General features: G+C 33.0%; 2 protein-coding genes across 2 annotated transcripts in view; one reads left to right on the top strand and one right to left on the bottom strand.

Annotated features, from left to right (window-relative positions):
- LOC145329317 (acyl-CoA dehydrogenase family member 11-like) overlaps nt 1–8,595 on the bottom strand; it is a 41,409-nt gene extending 32,814 nt beyond the window's left edge. Inside the window, exons 1-7 of the mRNA XM_080173376.1 lie at nt 8,516–8,595; nt 7,512–7,645; nt 7,024–7,057; nt 5,881–5,954; nt 4,370–4,443; nt 3,641–3,758; nt 1,596–1,753 (exon numbers count right to left, since the gene is read on the bottom strand). Of these exons, the coding sequence (XP_080029502.1) occupies nt 1,596–1,753; nt 3,641–3,758; nt 4,370–4,443; nt 5,881–5,954; nt 7,024–7,057; nt 7,512–7,645; nt 8,516–8,555 (632 nt within the window). The 5' untranslated portion in view covers nt 8,556–8,595. The remainder of the gene's footprint in view (nt 1–1,595; nt 1,754–3,640; nt 3,759–4,369; nt 4,444–5,880; nt 5,955–7,023; nt 7,058–7,511; nt 7,646–8,515) is intronic.
- Nucleotides 8,596–9,534: 939 nt separating this feature from the next.
- Nucleotides 9,535–17,276, top strand: part of Nfs1 (Nfs1 cysteine desulfurase) — a 30,509-nt gene continuing 22,767 nt past the window's right edge. The window contains exons 1-3 of the mRNA XM_080173374.1: nt 9,535–9,851; nt 15,680–15,735; nt 17,130–17,241. Of these exons, the coding sequence (XP_080029500.1) occupies nt 9,732–9,851; nt 15,680–15,735; nt 17,130–17,241 (288 nt within the window). The 5' untranslated portion in view covers nt 9,535–9,731. The remainder of the gene's footprint in view (nt 9,852–15,679; nt 15,736–17,129; nt 17,242–17,276) is intronic.

The raw sequence follows: 17,276 nt of genomic DNA, 5'->3' as shown, positions 1-17,276 counted from the left end.
ATAACTGCATGTAGGGCTTTAAACACGCGAAATAAATCTAAAAATAATATTTTGGGGGGCAAATGGAGAGGTCGTCAATTTTACGATGTGTTGCCCCACAACTACAGCTAGAAAAACACGTATAGGTTTTATGATTTTTTCCCAAATTAATTTCATTGTTGGTAGAAGCTGGACTCTAAAACGTAACAAAAGTTTCCTTATAAATTTAACAACATTTGGAACAGTTTTTTTTTTGTTCAAAAATTTAAAGCATATGTATAATTCATATTTATAAAAATATTTTGTTAGTCTAATTCATGGTCTAACTGAAAATCCCAGAAATTGCGTACTAATTTGCACTTTAGAATTAAACAAAGTGTTTGAATATCTGAGCTATGCAATATCATTTTATTTTCTCAAACTTAAATATTTTAAAAACTAACTAGATAAATTAGTATAAAACCAAAGGGATAGTTGCGTGAAGTGTATTTCAGAAAGCATAACAAGTATACCATCAAACATATATAATTTTGTATCAAAATAAATAAAAAGCAATCACCAAATTAGTCGTCATGCTGTTTTTGTGAAAGAAGACAAATATATAAATCGCATATATCACAAGAATGCGATTTAAATTCAAAGGGATAGTTTCACAAAGTGCATTTAAAAAAAAATAGTGAACTGTAAGTTTTTTCTATTTTAAATAACGTAGTAGTGCATAATATAAAGTTATTGATTAAAATTAAAAGATTTGACCAGGGATTTTCCTTAAAAAATGAGTTTTTCATTTTTATTTTCAACTTCGTTGCATGTTATATATGGCAAAAACTTTTTTGTCATAAATACAACTTTAGATAGCATTTACTAGTTATTAGAACTTCAAACTTTTTATACAACAAAATACACATAACAATAAAGAATGACCAATAAAATATTTAGTATGGTACTTAGAGTAGTGATCTTTTTATATGTCTTAGTAAAATATATTAGGCATTGTATAGATATGATTGTGATAAAGAATTTTAACATTGACCTGACCGAACTTTTTTTATTTGCCAATATCTAAAAAGTTAGTGATTTGCAACATAAATTACATGAGAATGGTCTTTTTATATATATGTTGTATGGCTAGTTGGTATTTCCGCGTGAGATAATGTGTATATTGTAAGTAAACCGGACGGTTTTCTTTATTTTTTTAAAAAGAATCCATAGAAAACCTGTCCTATAATGAACCGGACGTTATTTTTTTATGTTTTTAAGTAACTTGTCCCAAGGGGAATCCCTGTTCAATTTTTTTATAACTCTTGTGAAATATGTGGAAAAAGATTCTCTGATATTGGTGTTTTGGCTATACATATTTGGAAAAAAATAGACCATTCTCATGTAATTTATGTGGCAAATCACTTTAACTTTTTTAGATATTGTCAAATAAAAAAAGTTTGGTCTGGTCAATGTTAAAAATTCTTTTACATATAATCATATCTATCCAATGCCTAATATATTCTACTAAGACATATAAAAGTTCACTACTCTAAGTACCTTTACTCTTTAAATACACTTCGTAGAACTATCCCTTTAAATGCATTTCCTGCATCTACCCCTTTAAAATTGATTGCCTGGATGTCAAATGGTTCCATGCTTCAGGGAGGTCCAGCTTGAGTGAGTGGATGGTTTTAGCAGCGCCATCAGTCATGGCCAGCGGACAGTTATACAGCCCTGAGGCCGGGCTGTACATATACAGCTTAGCACACTGATACAGTCGGCTGTATATATCCTAAATATATATTTATACTAAACAGAATATTAGCTGTACATATACAGCTTGGCACACTGATAGAGTCGGCTGTATATATTCTAAATATATATTTATACTAAACAGAATATTAGCTGTAATAAACAGCTTGTCACACTGATACAGTCGGCTGTATTTATCCTAAATATATATTTATACTATAGGGTTGGCATTCCTCCCCATTTTCGGGCCGGATTTAAATTCTTACAGAAATCCGCCCCCCCCCCAAAAAAAAAAAAGCCGATTAATCCAAGGATTGCGGATTTTTTATTTTATTTTGCAGATTGCTGATTTTCGGATTGTGGATTGCGGATTCTAGCAATATTTTTAAAGGCCTTTTAAAAATGAAAAATTCGGTACTACGTCAAACCCTAGATACGTCAAACAGTAGATGCGACAAACGCTAGACAGACAAACAGTAGACAGACAAACCCTAGACACGACATACGCTAGATACGACAAACGCTAGAATGCGACAAACGCTAGAATATGACAAACGCTAGATTTTTTCTAAAGGCGACAAACAATAGATACGACAAACGCTAGAATTAATCCTTATAAAAAAGTAAAAGGATGTTTGTTTGTCTATACCGAAGGATCTCGCTAAATGCTGAACCGATCGGATTCTCCTTAACAGGGTAGCTTTTCATAGGACCTGGGAAGGATTATAACTATTTTGGGGGAGGGTACCACCACCCTCCCCAGATATTTTGCCCCTAGAATAAATTACTTCCCCCCCCCAAAAAAAAAAATAATATTTTAAAATATACTAAAATTAAAAATGAGGTTGAAGGGGGGGGGGTCAAAAGTTTTGTAAGAAAGTTTTCTTATTCGTTGGCTAAGCAACTTTTGGCACTAATAAATTTGATTGGTTGGTTTAATAAGTTGAGTGTTCGAACGTTTTAACCACTAATTTTATGCTATAGGGGATGTACATTTTCGGCCATTATCTTATCCCTTTAGATCCCTGCATTGATAGTTATAAAAATTTAGTATTTATGAACGAAAAAATCTTTAATTATTTTTTAAGTTTAAATTCTAGCGTATGTCGCTTCTAGTGTTTGTCGCACTTTAAAAATTCTACTGTTTGTCGCGAAATTGAAAATTCTACTGTTTGTCGTAGTCTAGTGTTTGACGCATCTATTGTTTGTCTGTCTAGCGTTTGACGCATCTACTGTTTGTTTGTCTAGCGTTTGTCGCATCTACTGTTTGACGTATCTAGTGTTTGACGTAGTACCGAAAAATTCTAGTCCCTACAGCTCAGCTCAGTGGCCATTTTCTAACCCTTACTTAACCTAAACTAGCCTAAAATAACCATGAAAGGCTACTGTGAAAATAAAATACAATAAACTTGGATGCTACAATAAAACTGTTTGTAAATACTAATATTTTTAGGTGCTATAAATGTCATAAAAATTAACAATTCTGGGTCCAAAATAGGTTCCAAAATTGAGCGGATTGCGGATTTAACATTCACTATTCACAACGACATTATACAAAACTAGCGGATACGCCCCTAGAGGCCTCTAGGAACACGTAAAATTGTTTCTTTTCAATCTATTTTAAAATCAGCTATTTACCAAAAATATTTTTTTCGCCGTTAGATGGTGTTAGTTATGTTTTTAGCTAATTGCAAAAATATCCGCACGGCGGCTTTTTTTATTTTTATCGATTTCTTTGGGGAGGGTGGTGGTACCCCCCCCCCCCCCAAATTAGTTATAAACCCGACAGGACCTATGAGAAGCTACCCTGTAAAGGAAAACCCGATCGGTTCAGCGGTTAGCTATATCCTTTGGTACAGACAAACAGACAGACACACAGACAGTCACACATCCTGTTACTTTATTATAGGGATAAATAGATAAATACTTGTTCATTTTGATATGGAATGGAGATGAGCCCCTCTGTGGCTGCAATTCTCTTCTGTTGTTTCCATGCGGGACACGTCACTATCTCATCTATACGAGCTCCCCATGCATTATATTGTCTAAGTATTAGAAACTTTTACTAGGGTTGGGCCGGATATCCGGCTATTTTCAAATTCCGGCTTGATACCGGATAATGAAACTATACGAATACCGGATATCCGGTAAAAAAAAGTATCCGGCACAACCCTAAATTTTACACATGTGGCTAAACAAACTTTTAATTAAGTTTGAAAATAATAAAGGTTGCTTAATTAAGTACATGATGATTCCTAAAGCGATGGAAATAATGTTACAATATTCGGTAACAACTCTATAATTAAGTCTAAAATGTCAGTACGTTCATTGTTATTGTTAATACGTCCTAATGTCCGTATTGTTAAGCTTCGTGATTATGAATGTCGTCATCCTAGCTAAATCCTTCTCCCTTTCTCTACTTATCTACAGGGAGGGAGGGGACATTGGGTTGTTTATTACACTAGTCCCTAAAGTTTTATATTAATGTTTTCTCATTCGTTGGCTTGACAACTTTGGGGATGTTTGTTGTTGAGTGTTCAAACATTTCAACCAAGAATTGTAATATACAGAAAGGGTAATTTTGTGTACCAACATCGGGGATGTATATCAATTTATCGGCCATTGTCCTAACCCTTTAGATCCCTGACATATTTACCTAAGATAAGGTGGATTTTGTTCACATTGTTGTCCCAGATCCCAGATCTCGTGTGCACACTCGTGTCCAAATCTTAGCATGGCCAATACATTTATTATTGAGTCGAGAAAATCAAAAAGAATATGAAAATCTAGGATCCGATCTAGCACCCCAACTAATAAGCAAATTTTGATGAAACTTAGTTGTAATATGTAGAAAGTGAACATATCTAATCCCTAAAAATTTCAGCTGTCTATCTTGAATAGGAGCCGAGGAAAAAAAGTTTCCCCCATAGCATTACGAACTGAATAACGGACAGACAGACATTTTAGATTTTAGACATTTTTTTCTGAGGCCAAAGCGGGGATCTGCAAATGATTTGTATGAGTATAATACACCTCTGGATGATTTAAAATTTATCCTAAGTCTTAAAACCGCTGACGACCAGACATTCAATTGTATAGCTATTTGTAAATGGGAGTCAAATTTTTTTTGAATCAGAACTATGGCTTCATGGCGCTCCCAGGAAAGGCATTGAGGAGTTGAATCAGGAACTTTTGACCGTTTCAAAAATTCTCGTTCCTAGCCTGAGAAAATTTAAAAAACCTCTACAAATTAGACAATTCTCAATAAACCCTAAAAAATAGTGGTTTTTAGTGATTTCTAAGGCTAGGAACGACATATTTTGACACAGACAAAAGTTCCTGATTTAGCTCCTCAAGGCCTTTCCAGGGAGCACCATGAAGCCATAGTTCTGATTCAAAAAAAAAATTGAATGTCGTCTTTGCATATTAATAAGTAATGAAATATATTTTTTAGTGGTCGCGTTCTAAAACTCAATTTTTTAAAATTCGTTTTCGGTCAGAAATGTTTTTAAGGTTACTTTTATCTGTTGCATAACCCCTCTTTGTCTAATTCCGATATGAACCCTCCCTAAGCTTCACTACTAAAAGGGTTAAAACGAGCATCAAAACTTGTAGAGTGTCAGAACAGAATAAGCAGAGTTTATGTAAATGTTTGAGATAAACAAAATGCTGAGTACCTTTGTTGCAAAACTGCTTAAATACATGTACTGTTAAAGGACATACTTTCATTTTTAGGACTTGGTTATGGTTATAAAGATGCTTCGCTTGTAACATTGTACTTTATTTTAATGTAAATCAGTATTCATAAAATCACATGAATAATATAATTGTATCATACAAAAAAAAATTTGTTAAAAAGTTTAAAAATAAACATGTTTTAAATCGACGTACGGACTTTCAGGTAATGATTATAGAGTTGCTACGCTTTCTAAATCATGCAAACTTTTAAATTTTTACACAATTTTAAGCAATGGATTCAAAAAATTTTAGTAAACATTAAATAGGTATACAAAAGAAATTGTCACAGTAGTCCCGGGAAGGTTTTAGCCTATACATTTGCAGTCGGAAGCTAACCCACCCCTCTCTTCAACCAAATTACAACAAGAAAAAGTTGTATGAATAAGGAATAGAAATAATTTTCAAGTTTTTAAAAATATATTGGTCCCTGTTTAGATCAGGTTCAATGTTGGATAAAATTTGTTTTGGCATGTGAACCTGGAGGTATGACTGTAGAAAACCATCTATACAAGTAAAAAAAAAACTAGGTATGTCATTTTGATGATATGGGCAATAGGATATATAAGTTGGAAGGAATTTTAATGTTAGAGGAAGATTTGAAATCTGCATCAAGTTTTTTGTATAAGGGGGGGGTTTTTAATGCAACCATCTCGTAATCAATGTATAAATGGCACTTAGAATTCGAATTTGGATCTGAAATTTTGCATGAGTAATCCTTGGTAGGTCTATTTTCCCTAAATCGAACAAAAAGTTGGAAAAGTAGCGGCTAACGGCTGGCGGCTCATCCGTTTAGACATTTGTTGGGTATTTTCAAGCGAAATCCATCACGAAACCTCTCTCCACATAATGCTCTTTTCCGATCCGTAACGTTTTCAAACGGTTCTAGCCGGAAATTGCTGGTACTAGAAATCTAAAAAATGTTTTTTTTTGTATCATTTCACATGATTTAAAGCAAAAATATGTTTCAAAAAGTTGATTTCTACGTAATTTATGAAGATTTGCCCTAAAAATAGCCAAAAAACGGCTAAACGGCTGAGCCGTTAGCCGTTACTTTTTCAACTTTTTTTTCAATTTAGGGAAAATAGACCTACCAAGGATTACTCATGCACAATTTCAGATCAAAATTCGAATTTTAAGTGCCATTTATACATTGATTACGAGATGGTTGCATTAAAAACCCCCCCCCTTATTTATCTAAAAGCGGAAATACAATTTAAGTTCATAAATTTTGACCAATAGGATAGGTGGATTGGAAACTCTCTGCGCTCCTTTTGGTTGAATGATGTGCGACACTTAAGCTCCTCCTATCAGAGCAAAGATAATTTTCAATTCACCAATCACAGATGTCAAAATTATTTATCTTAAATTGTATTTCCGCTTTTAGATAAAGAATTATACAAAAAACAAATTTTATAAAAAAATCCTTAAAATTTGATGTAGATTTCAAATCTCCCTCTAACATTAAAATTCTTTCCAACTTAGGTATATATCTTAATGGGCAATATTTTATGTTAAAATTTCATTTCCTGTAAGTGTAGAAAGCCACCTCCCCCCATCCACCCCTCCTCCTACCTGAAGTATAACTATTCTGGTGTTTGGGTTCAGCCTAAAAAATAATAAATATAAAAATATGTCCTAATATATAAAGTAGTAGGTAGGATTTTTTTGTCTGTAACGAAAGATCCTGCATCTATATGGTTTTCCTTTACAGTGAAGCTTTTTACAGGTCCAGAGATCTATTCGACTGATCTGATTTTTGGATTACTGATTCCAATTACTATAAGGTAGGTACAATGTTATGAGCGAAGAATCAGAATTTATTATTTAAGAAATTTTGCAACAAATTTACGTATAATTTTGTCAAAACTTATATATTCTTATTTTGTATATTCAGTTCTGACACTCTTCAAGAGTTAATGTCATCATACCGTTTTAGAGCTTCGCTTTTATGGACATTGTCATCCTTGTTAAATGAACATTTCTTAGTCTCACAAACGTACAAAAGGGCATAGTTAAAGGATAGTTGCTCTATTAAAAAAAACATTTCTAGATAATTTTACCTGTAGAAATTGTCCATGTTTAGCGAAAGAGAAATTTAAAGTTGGATCATCTTTTTTTCTATCCGCTTGAAATTCTCCTTCTTGCTTCTTATAATAGCTTGAACATCGTGCACTTGTATGTAACAATTTTGACCCTTAAAAGAAATACTTATTGGTAGGGTTGGGCCGGATATCCGGTTTGGCCGGTTATTCCGGCCGGATATCCGGCCATTTTCGATATCTAGACGGTTACAGGATATTGAAACTATCCGGCTACCGGATATCCGGCTGATTTTTACTGTCGGATATCCGGTTATCCGGCCGGATATCCGGTAATTTGCCGGATATCGAGCGTTGGCCAGATATCCGGCCGGATACCGGATATTGAAACTATCCGGATACCGGATACACGGTATCCGACCAAAAAAGTATCCGGCCCAACCCTACTTATTGGCTTAGTGCAATTTAAACTAGCGGCTTTGCCCCGAGAGGTAAGAAAAAAATAAAAGAATTTAAAAATTTTCTTCTTAAACGTAATAAAAAATAACTTGAAAAAATTTGGGGGAGGGGAATTTTTTAGTTTTTGGGGCGTTGGGGGTAAAATTTTAACACTTCAATTATTGATAAAAAAAAACAGACAAATTGTTAAATGTTAAATGACATTTTAGTTATATTAAATAACTTTACTTATTTTGATGGAAGTTATCCATGTATAAAAGTATCAGGAACTGTGTTTGTCTGTACCGAAGGATCTCGCCAACCGCTGAACCGATATGGTTCTCCTTTACAATGTAGCTTCTTATGGTTCCTGGGAAGGTTTATAATTATTTTGAGGGAGGGTACTACAACCCTCTCAAGAATAATCACCCCTAGAAAAAAATTATCCTATTAACCTGTTTTCTTTAAAACCTAAAGTTGGGGAGGGGGGGGGGCGGTGGTTGTAAACTCCCCCTTCTTAAAGTTCCGATAGAGTATTGTAAATCTTAGCTATAAAGTAACTGCGCGCTATTTATCTATATTTTCACCTTTTTTAAGGGCACTGCAGGATTTCAACGGCAATGCCATTTTAATAAATCTGAAATTAAAATATTAAAATGAATTTTTGTATCATTATTTTCTCTAGGTAGCAAACACAAAAAATATTTAAGTTAAAACCTTTTTGTATTTGATGTGTTCGCATATATGTCCATTCAGAAAGTTTAAATTGGAAAGTTATGGTTGTTAAATTAGATATATCTATCAAAATATGACGAGATTCTACATAAAACAAATTTTTTTAAAATATTTCTGAGAGGATAATACCTTAATTTATCAAAATTTTAAATTAATCATCATAAATTTCAGACAATTCTACTTCAGATTACTATCACAATATTTCCTTATTTTTCTTATCAAAATATAATTATATTTGTTGACCTCCGCTGTTATAGATGTTTCATCCTTGTTCCCAATTAATATTACTGGTTATATATTATGTGAAAAAGTTCACATGATACCAAAAGGTGTCATCATAAACAAAACGGGTTTACTTTGATTGGTACAATTTTTAAAAATATTTTAATGGCGAAAATAAATTGTTTAAACAAAACACAACTGTTAAAATCCATTTAGGGAAAATAGACCTACAAAGGAATACTCATGCCAAGTTTCATAAATAAATTCTGATTCTAAGTGCCATTTGCTTATGATTACGAGATGGTTCCATTAAAAAAAACCTTTTAAAAATAAAAAAAAATAAACTTCAATCAAAATAATAACAATTATCTGTCTGCTATGATTACGCCATAGAAAGTAAACAAAAATCTTGTCTGCTACAAGAATATAACTACACTAGAGACATCTACCTTAAAATTTGACAATAATAATCAACTAAACATGGGGAAAAAATCAGGGAAAATTAATTTTCAAATCCTTGAAAATTTTTGTGTTTTGTTTTGTATTTAAAAAAATCTACGAAATTTAAATTTTCATTTTCGAATATTTTGTGTAAATATTTTCCCCGGATTTTTCTTGCTCTGATTGTGCGCGAATACCGCGGTATTTTAGTAAACATTGCGATGTAGTAATATTCTACCTTTTGCGATTTTGTAACTTGTATAAGTTTAAAAATAATAAATAAAAACGAAATAGTGGCCAAAAAATGCTGTTTAAAACGTTTAGTAACAAAGTTTGTGAGCTTGTTGAAAGAGATTAAGAAAGAAATAGATCCACTCTATTTTCAGAATCAATTTAAAAATAAAAATGTTACATAGCGCAAGGTCAATTTTGAGGTCATGTGCCATTAAAGGTCATGGACAGCCTCAAAGGGCCGGGATTCATGTCTGCAGGGTTCTTGGCGCTGCTCCCCTAACCAAATCAAAGGTATGTATTTATAAAACAATAATAATATAGACAATCAAGGGTTTATTTAATTAATTTAGATTAACGCCTTCTTAAACAAACAAATTCTTAATTTATAAAGTAAATATCCAGCAATATTGTCAGGTCTAACTAGGGTTTAAAAGGGATACGACAATGGCCGATAAATTGATGTATATCTCCAATGATTATACGCAAAAATTTTCCTTCTATATAATACAATTTGTGGTTTAAACTTTTGTAGATTAAAACTTACTTAATGAAACAAAGAATCAAAATTAAATCAAAGTCCCTAAAGACGTAGGGTCAACGAATTAAAAAAACGGTATTTTAAACTTTGGTGACTAGTGTAATAAACAGCCCATTGTCCCTTCCCTCCCTGGGTCTAACTAACTTTAAACAATGATGATCGAGAGATTAAAATTGCAGCCATTTCAAGGATTGAAAGAAATAATAATTTTGGTCTTAAAGTCTCACCCCAATAAGTAAACATATGCGTACATTTGAATAATGAGAGGTCAGTACTTGTAATTAGCTATGTCTTTTCACTCCACGAATATCAGATCCTAATCGGTCCTGTGGTTAGCGAGATCTTTGAAGATGCGCCAAACGTAAAGACAGACAACGTTCAACTTTGACATGATGCTTACTTGAAATTTTCTCTACCGACATTGTTATCTAAAAACTAATAAAAAATAAAATTCACAGCAGTTTTGTCAAGTATAATGCGCGCACTGTGGGATGAGCATTCTGCAGAATACACAAAATCTCCGATTACAACTCCGACATGTCACGGAAGAGACCATTTTTTACCAAAAATAGGGCTTTTTAATTCTTATTTTTAAGTGATTTATGTAAATATTTTAGAACTTTTTTTCCGAATATCTACTTTTAATTATTTGAATTTAATATAAATGCTTTTAAAAAAAAATAATTTTTGAGCACAAATAAACAAAATTACCCCTGAAAAATTACCAATATCGGCGCTAAAATATCTGTTTATTACTTGCCTTGCAAATACAATAGAGATATAAAAAAAGATGTTTGGGATAAAGAAATTCTTCATGAACATTTAAAAAAAAAATTCAAATCGGTCAACTCTAAGTCCACTGGATTTTACCGGAACTAATGTTCACTTTTTAAAAGCGAAGCCTTTCTATAATTAGGGTCGGTCCGTCCGTACGTCTGTCCGAGATAGTTAGCTTTTATTCGTTAATTTAGGCATGTTAGAATTGTCCTATCGATTTCAAACTTTGTATGGTGATTCCTGTAGTAGTTAGGTACGATTTAGAAAGCGCAGCAACTCTATAATCGTTACCAGAATGTCCGTACGTCCATTTTAAACATGTTGATTTTTTTACTTTTTTAATAACAATTTTTTATGTGTTAAAATTATCCGATTGATCTGATTTTTTGATTACTGATTCCTATTCCAACAAGGTTCAATATTATTAGCGAAGTATCTCTATAATCAAGTATTAAAAATGTCAGTATGTCCTTAAACAGAATTCTGTATTTAAGAAGTTTTGCAACAAATTTACCTATAATTTTGTCAAACCTTATATTTTCATGTTTTGTATATTCAGTTCTGACACTCAACAAAAGTTAATGTTCGTCTGTCATATCGTTTCAGAGCTTCGCTTTTATGGATGTTGTCATCCTTATTTAGCCTAAATTTTGTAAAAAAAAAGTTTTTTTTTCGACTTTCTTTAAAAAACATTTATAAACTACTGATAATGAAGAGTTAATTAATCCAAGGGGGGGGTAAGTTTTGCCACTTTCGCGTAATCAGTGTTGTGTGGGCTAGGTATTGATCTGAGATTATAGGTTATTTAGGATAAAAGTTTACTTTTGGGTAGTAGTTCACGGAAATTTAATCATTTTTTGAATAGGTCTCCAGGTTCAGGTGCTGCAGGCTGGAAGGTCGTTTCTGGACAGGTAAAAAAAAATTAAAAATTTTGTTTGAAGAGTTAGAGAGCAACTTATAAAACAAAATGTGCTTCTTTTTGAATGTTATTAACATATCTGCAGAAAAAATTAAAATCGGCCTCCAGGTTCGGGTGCTGGAGGTCTCCAGGTATACTCTGGACAGGTAAAAATTAAAATTTCTAATTTGAAGAGTTACAGGTACACTTATAAAACAAAATATGCATCTTTTTGGATGTTATCATCATATTTGCAGAAAAATTTAAAATCGGCCTCCAGGTTCAGGTGCTGCAGGCCTCCAGGTACACTCTGGACAGGTAAAAATTAAAATTTCTTATTTGAAGAGTTACAGGTTTACTTATTAAACCAAATATGCATCTTTTTTAATGTTATCATCATATTTACAGAAAAATTAACAATCGGCCTCCAGGTTCAGGTGCTGCAGGCCTCCAGGTACACTCTGGACAGGTAAAAATTAAAATTTTTTATTTAAAGAGTTACAGGTACACTTATAAAACAAAATATGTATCTTTTTGGATGTTATAATCATATTTGCAGAAAAATTTAAAATTGGCTTCCAGGTTCAGGTGCTGCAGGCCTCCAGGTACACATCTTAAATTAAAATTTTATATTTGAAGAGTTTCAGGTACACTTATAAAACAAAATATGCATCTTTTTGGATGTTATTATCAAATTTGCAGAAAAATTAAAATTGGCTTCCAGGTTCAGGTGCTGCAGGCCTCCAGGTTACTCTGGACAGGTAAAAATTAATTTTTTTTATTTAAGAGTTACAGGTACACTTATAAAACAAAGTATGCATCTTTTTGGATGTTATCATCATATTTACAGAAAAATTTAAAATTCGCCTCCAGGTTCAGTTGCTGCAGGCCTCCAGGTACACTCTGGACAGGTAAAACTTAAAATTTCTTATTTAGGTATTTTTTTATATTAGAGGAAAGGTTTCTAAATAGAAAATTGTTAAAATATAATAAAATAGCAAAATTTATCAAGTAAACCTTCTATTTGTGTTCCAGGCAGGCTCTGGTGGCCTCCAGGAGCCTGCAGGATAGCTAATAATCTTAATACATAATTTTTGAATTTAGAGAAAAGGTCATAAAATAGGAAATGGTTAAATATCATTATCAAATAAAATACATATTATTTAATGTCCCTAGATGTGCTTTAGACAGGCTAAAGGTGGCCTTCATGAGACTGCTGGACAGGTTTAAAAAATTAATTTTATATTTTTTTTATTTAGATGAAAGGTTTGAGTTATGCTCCAGACAGGATCAAGGTGGCCTCCAGGTGCCAGCTAGATAGATCTGAAGTATTTATTACTTTTTGTTTATGTATGGTTTTCAACCCATATGCAAAATATAATTCTGTCTCAGATATAATATTACAGATACTCAGAATGGGGAATGCAATTTCTATAGGATTCAGATTATAAAGTATAGATGCTGGTGAAATAATATTAAAATTACTATTGAGAGAGGTTAATTTTATCCAGATGTCATCCAGAGCTACAGATTCTCCATCCAGATTAGTAAAATATAAAGAATATGAATTGGATAGTCAATCCATGTATCAAAGAGAAAGGCAAGGATGCATGACACATCCAAAAAGATGCATATTTGGTTTAATAAGTGTACCTGTAACTCTTCAAATAAGAAATTTTAATTTTTACCTGTCCAGAGTGTACCTGGAGGCCAATTGTCATTTTTTCTTCAAATATGGTAATAACATCTAAAAAGATGCATATTTTGTTTAATAAGTGTACCTGTAACTCTTCAAATAAATGATTTTAATTTTTACCTGTCCAGAGTGTACCTGGAGGCCTGCAGCACCTGAACCTGGAAGCCGATTTTAAATTTTTCTGCAAATATTATGATAACATCCAAAAAGATGCATATTTTGTATAATAAGTGTACCTGTAACTCTTCAAATCAAATTTTTTAATTTTTACCTGTCCCGAGTGTACCTTGAGGCCTGCAGCACCTGAACCTGGAGGCTGATTTTAAATTTTTCTGCAAATATGATGATAACATCCAAAAAGATGCATATTTTGTTTTATAAGTGTACCTGTAACTCTTTAAATAAAAAAATTTAATTTTTACCAGTCCAGAGTATACCTGGAGGCCTGCAGCACCTGAACCTGGAAGCCAATTTTGAATTTTTCTGCAAATATGATGATAACATCCAAAAAGATGCATATTTTGTTTTATAAGTGTACCTGTAACTCTTTAAATAAAAATTTTTAATTTTTACCTGTCCAGAGTGTACCTGGAGGCCTGCAGCACCTGAACCTCTGAACCTGGAGGCCGATTTTAAATTTTTCTGCAAATATGATAATAACATTCAAAAAGATGCTTATTAGGTTTAATAAGTGTACCTGAAACTCTTCAAATAAAAAATTTTTATTTTTACCTGTCCAGAGTGTACCTGGAGGCCTGCAGCACCTGAACCTGGAGGCCGATTGTTAATTTTTCTGCAAATATGATGATAACATCCAAAAAGATGCATATTTTGTTTTATAAGTGTACCTCTAACTCTTCAAAAAAGAAATTTTATTTTTTACCTGTCCAGAGTGAACCTGGAGGCCTGCAGCACCTGAACCTGGAGGCCGATTGTCATTTTTTTCTTCAAATATGGTAATAACATCCAAAAACACGCATATTTGGTTTTATAAGTGTACCTCTAACTCTTCAAATAAAAGTTTTTAATTTTTACCTGTCCAGAGTGAACCTGGAGACCTGCAGCACCTGAACCTGGAGGCCGATTTTAATTTTTTCTGCAGATATGTTAATAACATTCAAAAAGAAGCATATTTTGTTTTATAAGTTGCTCTCTAACTCTTCAAACAAATTTTTTTTTAAATTTTTACCTGTCCAGAAACGACCTTCCAGCCTGCAGCACCTGAACCTGGAGACCTATTCAAAAAATGATTAAATTTCCGTGAACTACTACCCAAAAGTAAACTTTTATCCTAAATAACCTATAATCTCAGATCAATACCTAGCCCACACAACACTGATTACGCGAAAGTGGCAAAACTTACCCCCCCCCCCCCCCCTTATTATTTATCTATCTTAAAGCTTGTAGGAGTTATGATCATTTTTATTTCACTGCCCCAAAATTTTAGCCTACATTGGCCACAAAGCTGCGCGCAGCGATATAAAATCAAAAAATTAACGATTTTTGCGATTAAGAGCTTATAAACCACTTTTTTGTCAAAGTTAAAGAATTTTATAAATAATATTTGATTTTGCTAAACAACTAACAAGTATTCATGTATAAATTACTTGATTTATAAATTTTCTGTAAATTTCTGCGAAAAGTTATCATTTTTAGCATAAATTTTGTTAAAAAGAGTTTTTTCCGACTTTTTGCTTAGTAAATAATAAAATAACAAAAGGTTTTTCTAAAACTACTGTTAATGGGGAATTAAATAATTCAAATATTATTGATCTATCTTAAAATTTGGAGGAGTTATGATGATTTTTATTTCTCTACCCCTAATTTTCAACCTACAGTGACGACAAAGCTGCAGTGAAAAGGGGTATTTGCAAGATATGTATTTAGTAAACTGCATATTTTTTTCTGTTGATTGGTTTAAACTACTCTATATGGCATACATTTGGAAGAATTTCAATTTTCTACTACGTTGTTATAAAATTATCAAGCCCTAAAAATCACATTTTATGATATATCCAACTTATGTTGCAGTCTTGTTTTCATAAAAACAGCATATGACGACTAATTTAGTGATGCCTAATTGTTTGTTATTCATTGTAATTCAAACTTATATATATTACATGTTATTATAGAAACTTATGCTTGCAATTAAACTCGTTAAATGCACTTCATGGAACTATTTATTTTACTAATTTTTTTTATTGTTTTAGAGTGACTTGAAGCCATTATATCTTGATGCCCAAGCAACAACTCCAATGGACCCAAGGTGTGTTTATTTAATCTTAATCTACCCCCTACCAAGGTGATTTCCCCGCAGGGTAAGGCAATTGGCCCCGCAAGGTTAGAGTCCCCCGCGAGGGGCTAGAAATAGGAGATACGCTACTGCGAAAATACGAATAATTGCTCCTTAAGGGGCGTTGCCACGAAAGGGACTATTCCCGCAAAAAAAATTTCTTCATAAACTGGTGTTTTTTATTATACTAGCGTCTGCGTCCCTAGTATCTAGGGATATTTATTAGAAGGGACATGAAAGTGCAGAAAAATAACTTAAAACCTTACAACGACTTTTTTATAAAAATTAAACAACCTAAAACCACCCTGGGACTTATAAGAAGCTTCACTCTAAAGGAGAACCATATCAGTTCAGCAGTTAGCAAGATCCTTTGCAACAGACAAAAAAAGCTTAGTAAATAAATCTAATTAACTATTACTACTCTCAATCTGTAATATCAATCTCTAACGGTTGGAGGATTGGCGGGGAGGTGGCGTTGAATGCCTCCCCCCCCCCCCCCTATGATTTTTTTCTATCCCATTTTCTGTGTATAAAATGTAGAGGGCTATAACTGAGTGACTTTCGAAATATGGGTATGACACATAACTGAGAGTTGAAATTTTTTAAATACCTCCCTCCTGGCGGGCACAGGATACCAGCAAATCTGGTAAGGTCATTTAGGTAAAAAGTAAAAATATTTTTTTCCTTAAACAAAGCATTTCATGTTATCTAATACATAGTAGTATCCTATAGTAGTACATCCTCATATGTAATATAGGTGTTCAAGTCGATTTCAGGTTCCAGGTATAATCCTGCAAGTCCTGAACCTCCAGGTCTCCAGATATCTTTAAACGGTTCCTGTGACCGCAAATTTTTACTTTAAGATTTCAAATTTTAAACTTAGGCTTTTTTATATATCTTCATGACATATTACAATTTCATAAAATCTGTTGCCGTTTACCTGCCAACCGTCGGTTTGCGGCTGGCAGCTGCCAAGTACTGCTGCCACTGCCAAAATTTATGTTTTGAGATTTCTAATATAAAATTTACATAAACATAAACATATTCAGAAAAAATTGTTCTTCTAGCTTCAATAATAAGAAAATTAAAGCCATTGAAGATTAAAAAAACCAGAGATTTTTGTTGTAAAATATAAAAAATTATATTGCCGGATATCCGGCCACACCGGATATCCGGCCCAACCCTAATTTTCTTAGTAGCTTTTGGTAGGTTATTTTAGGTTAGGTATAGTAAATGTTAACGATTGGCCCCGTAGGGGCTAGAAATAGGAGAAAAGCTACTGTGAAAATACGATATATGCATCCCACTACTTCGTTTTCTTTCCCTCATCCGAAAATTTTAGTAAAACAACGCTACATTTGTTCCAGAGTGTTGGACGCGATGATGCCCTATTTGACCTCCATGTACGGTAACCCCCACAGTCGTACACACCAGTACGGGTGGGAGAGCGAGGAAGCACTGGAAATTGCAAGAGCACAGGTCAGTCATTTCCCACATTTTTTTTTATGGTTTCT

This window comes from Acartia tonsa, chromosome 10 (genome assembly GCF_053477335.1).
Source record: "Acartia tonsa isolate MP-2025a chromosome 10, ASM5347733v1, whole genome shotgun sequence".
Taxonomy (NCBI): Eukaryota; Metazoa; Arthropoda; class Copepoda; order Calanoida; family Acartiidae; genus Acartia; species Acartia tonsa.
This window is presented reverse-complemented; position numbering and strand designations above follow the sequence as displayed.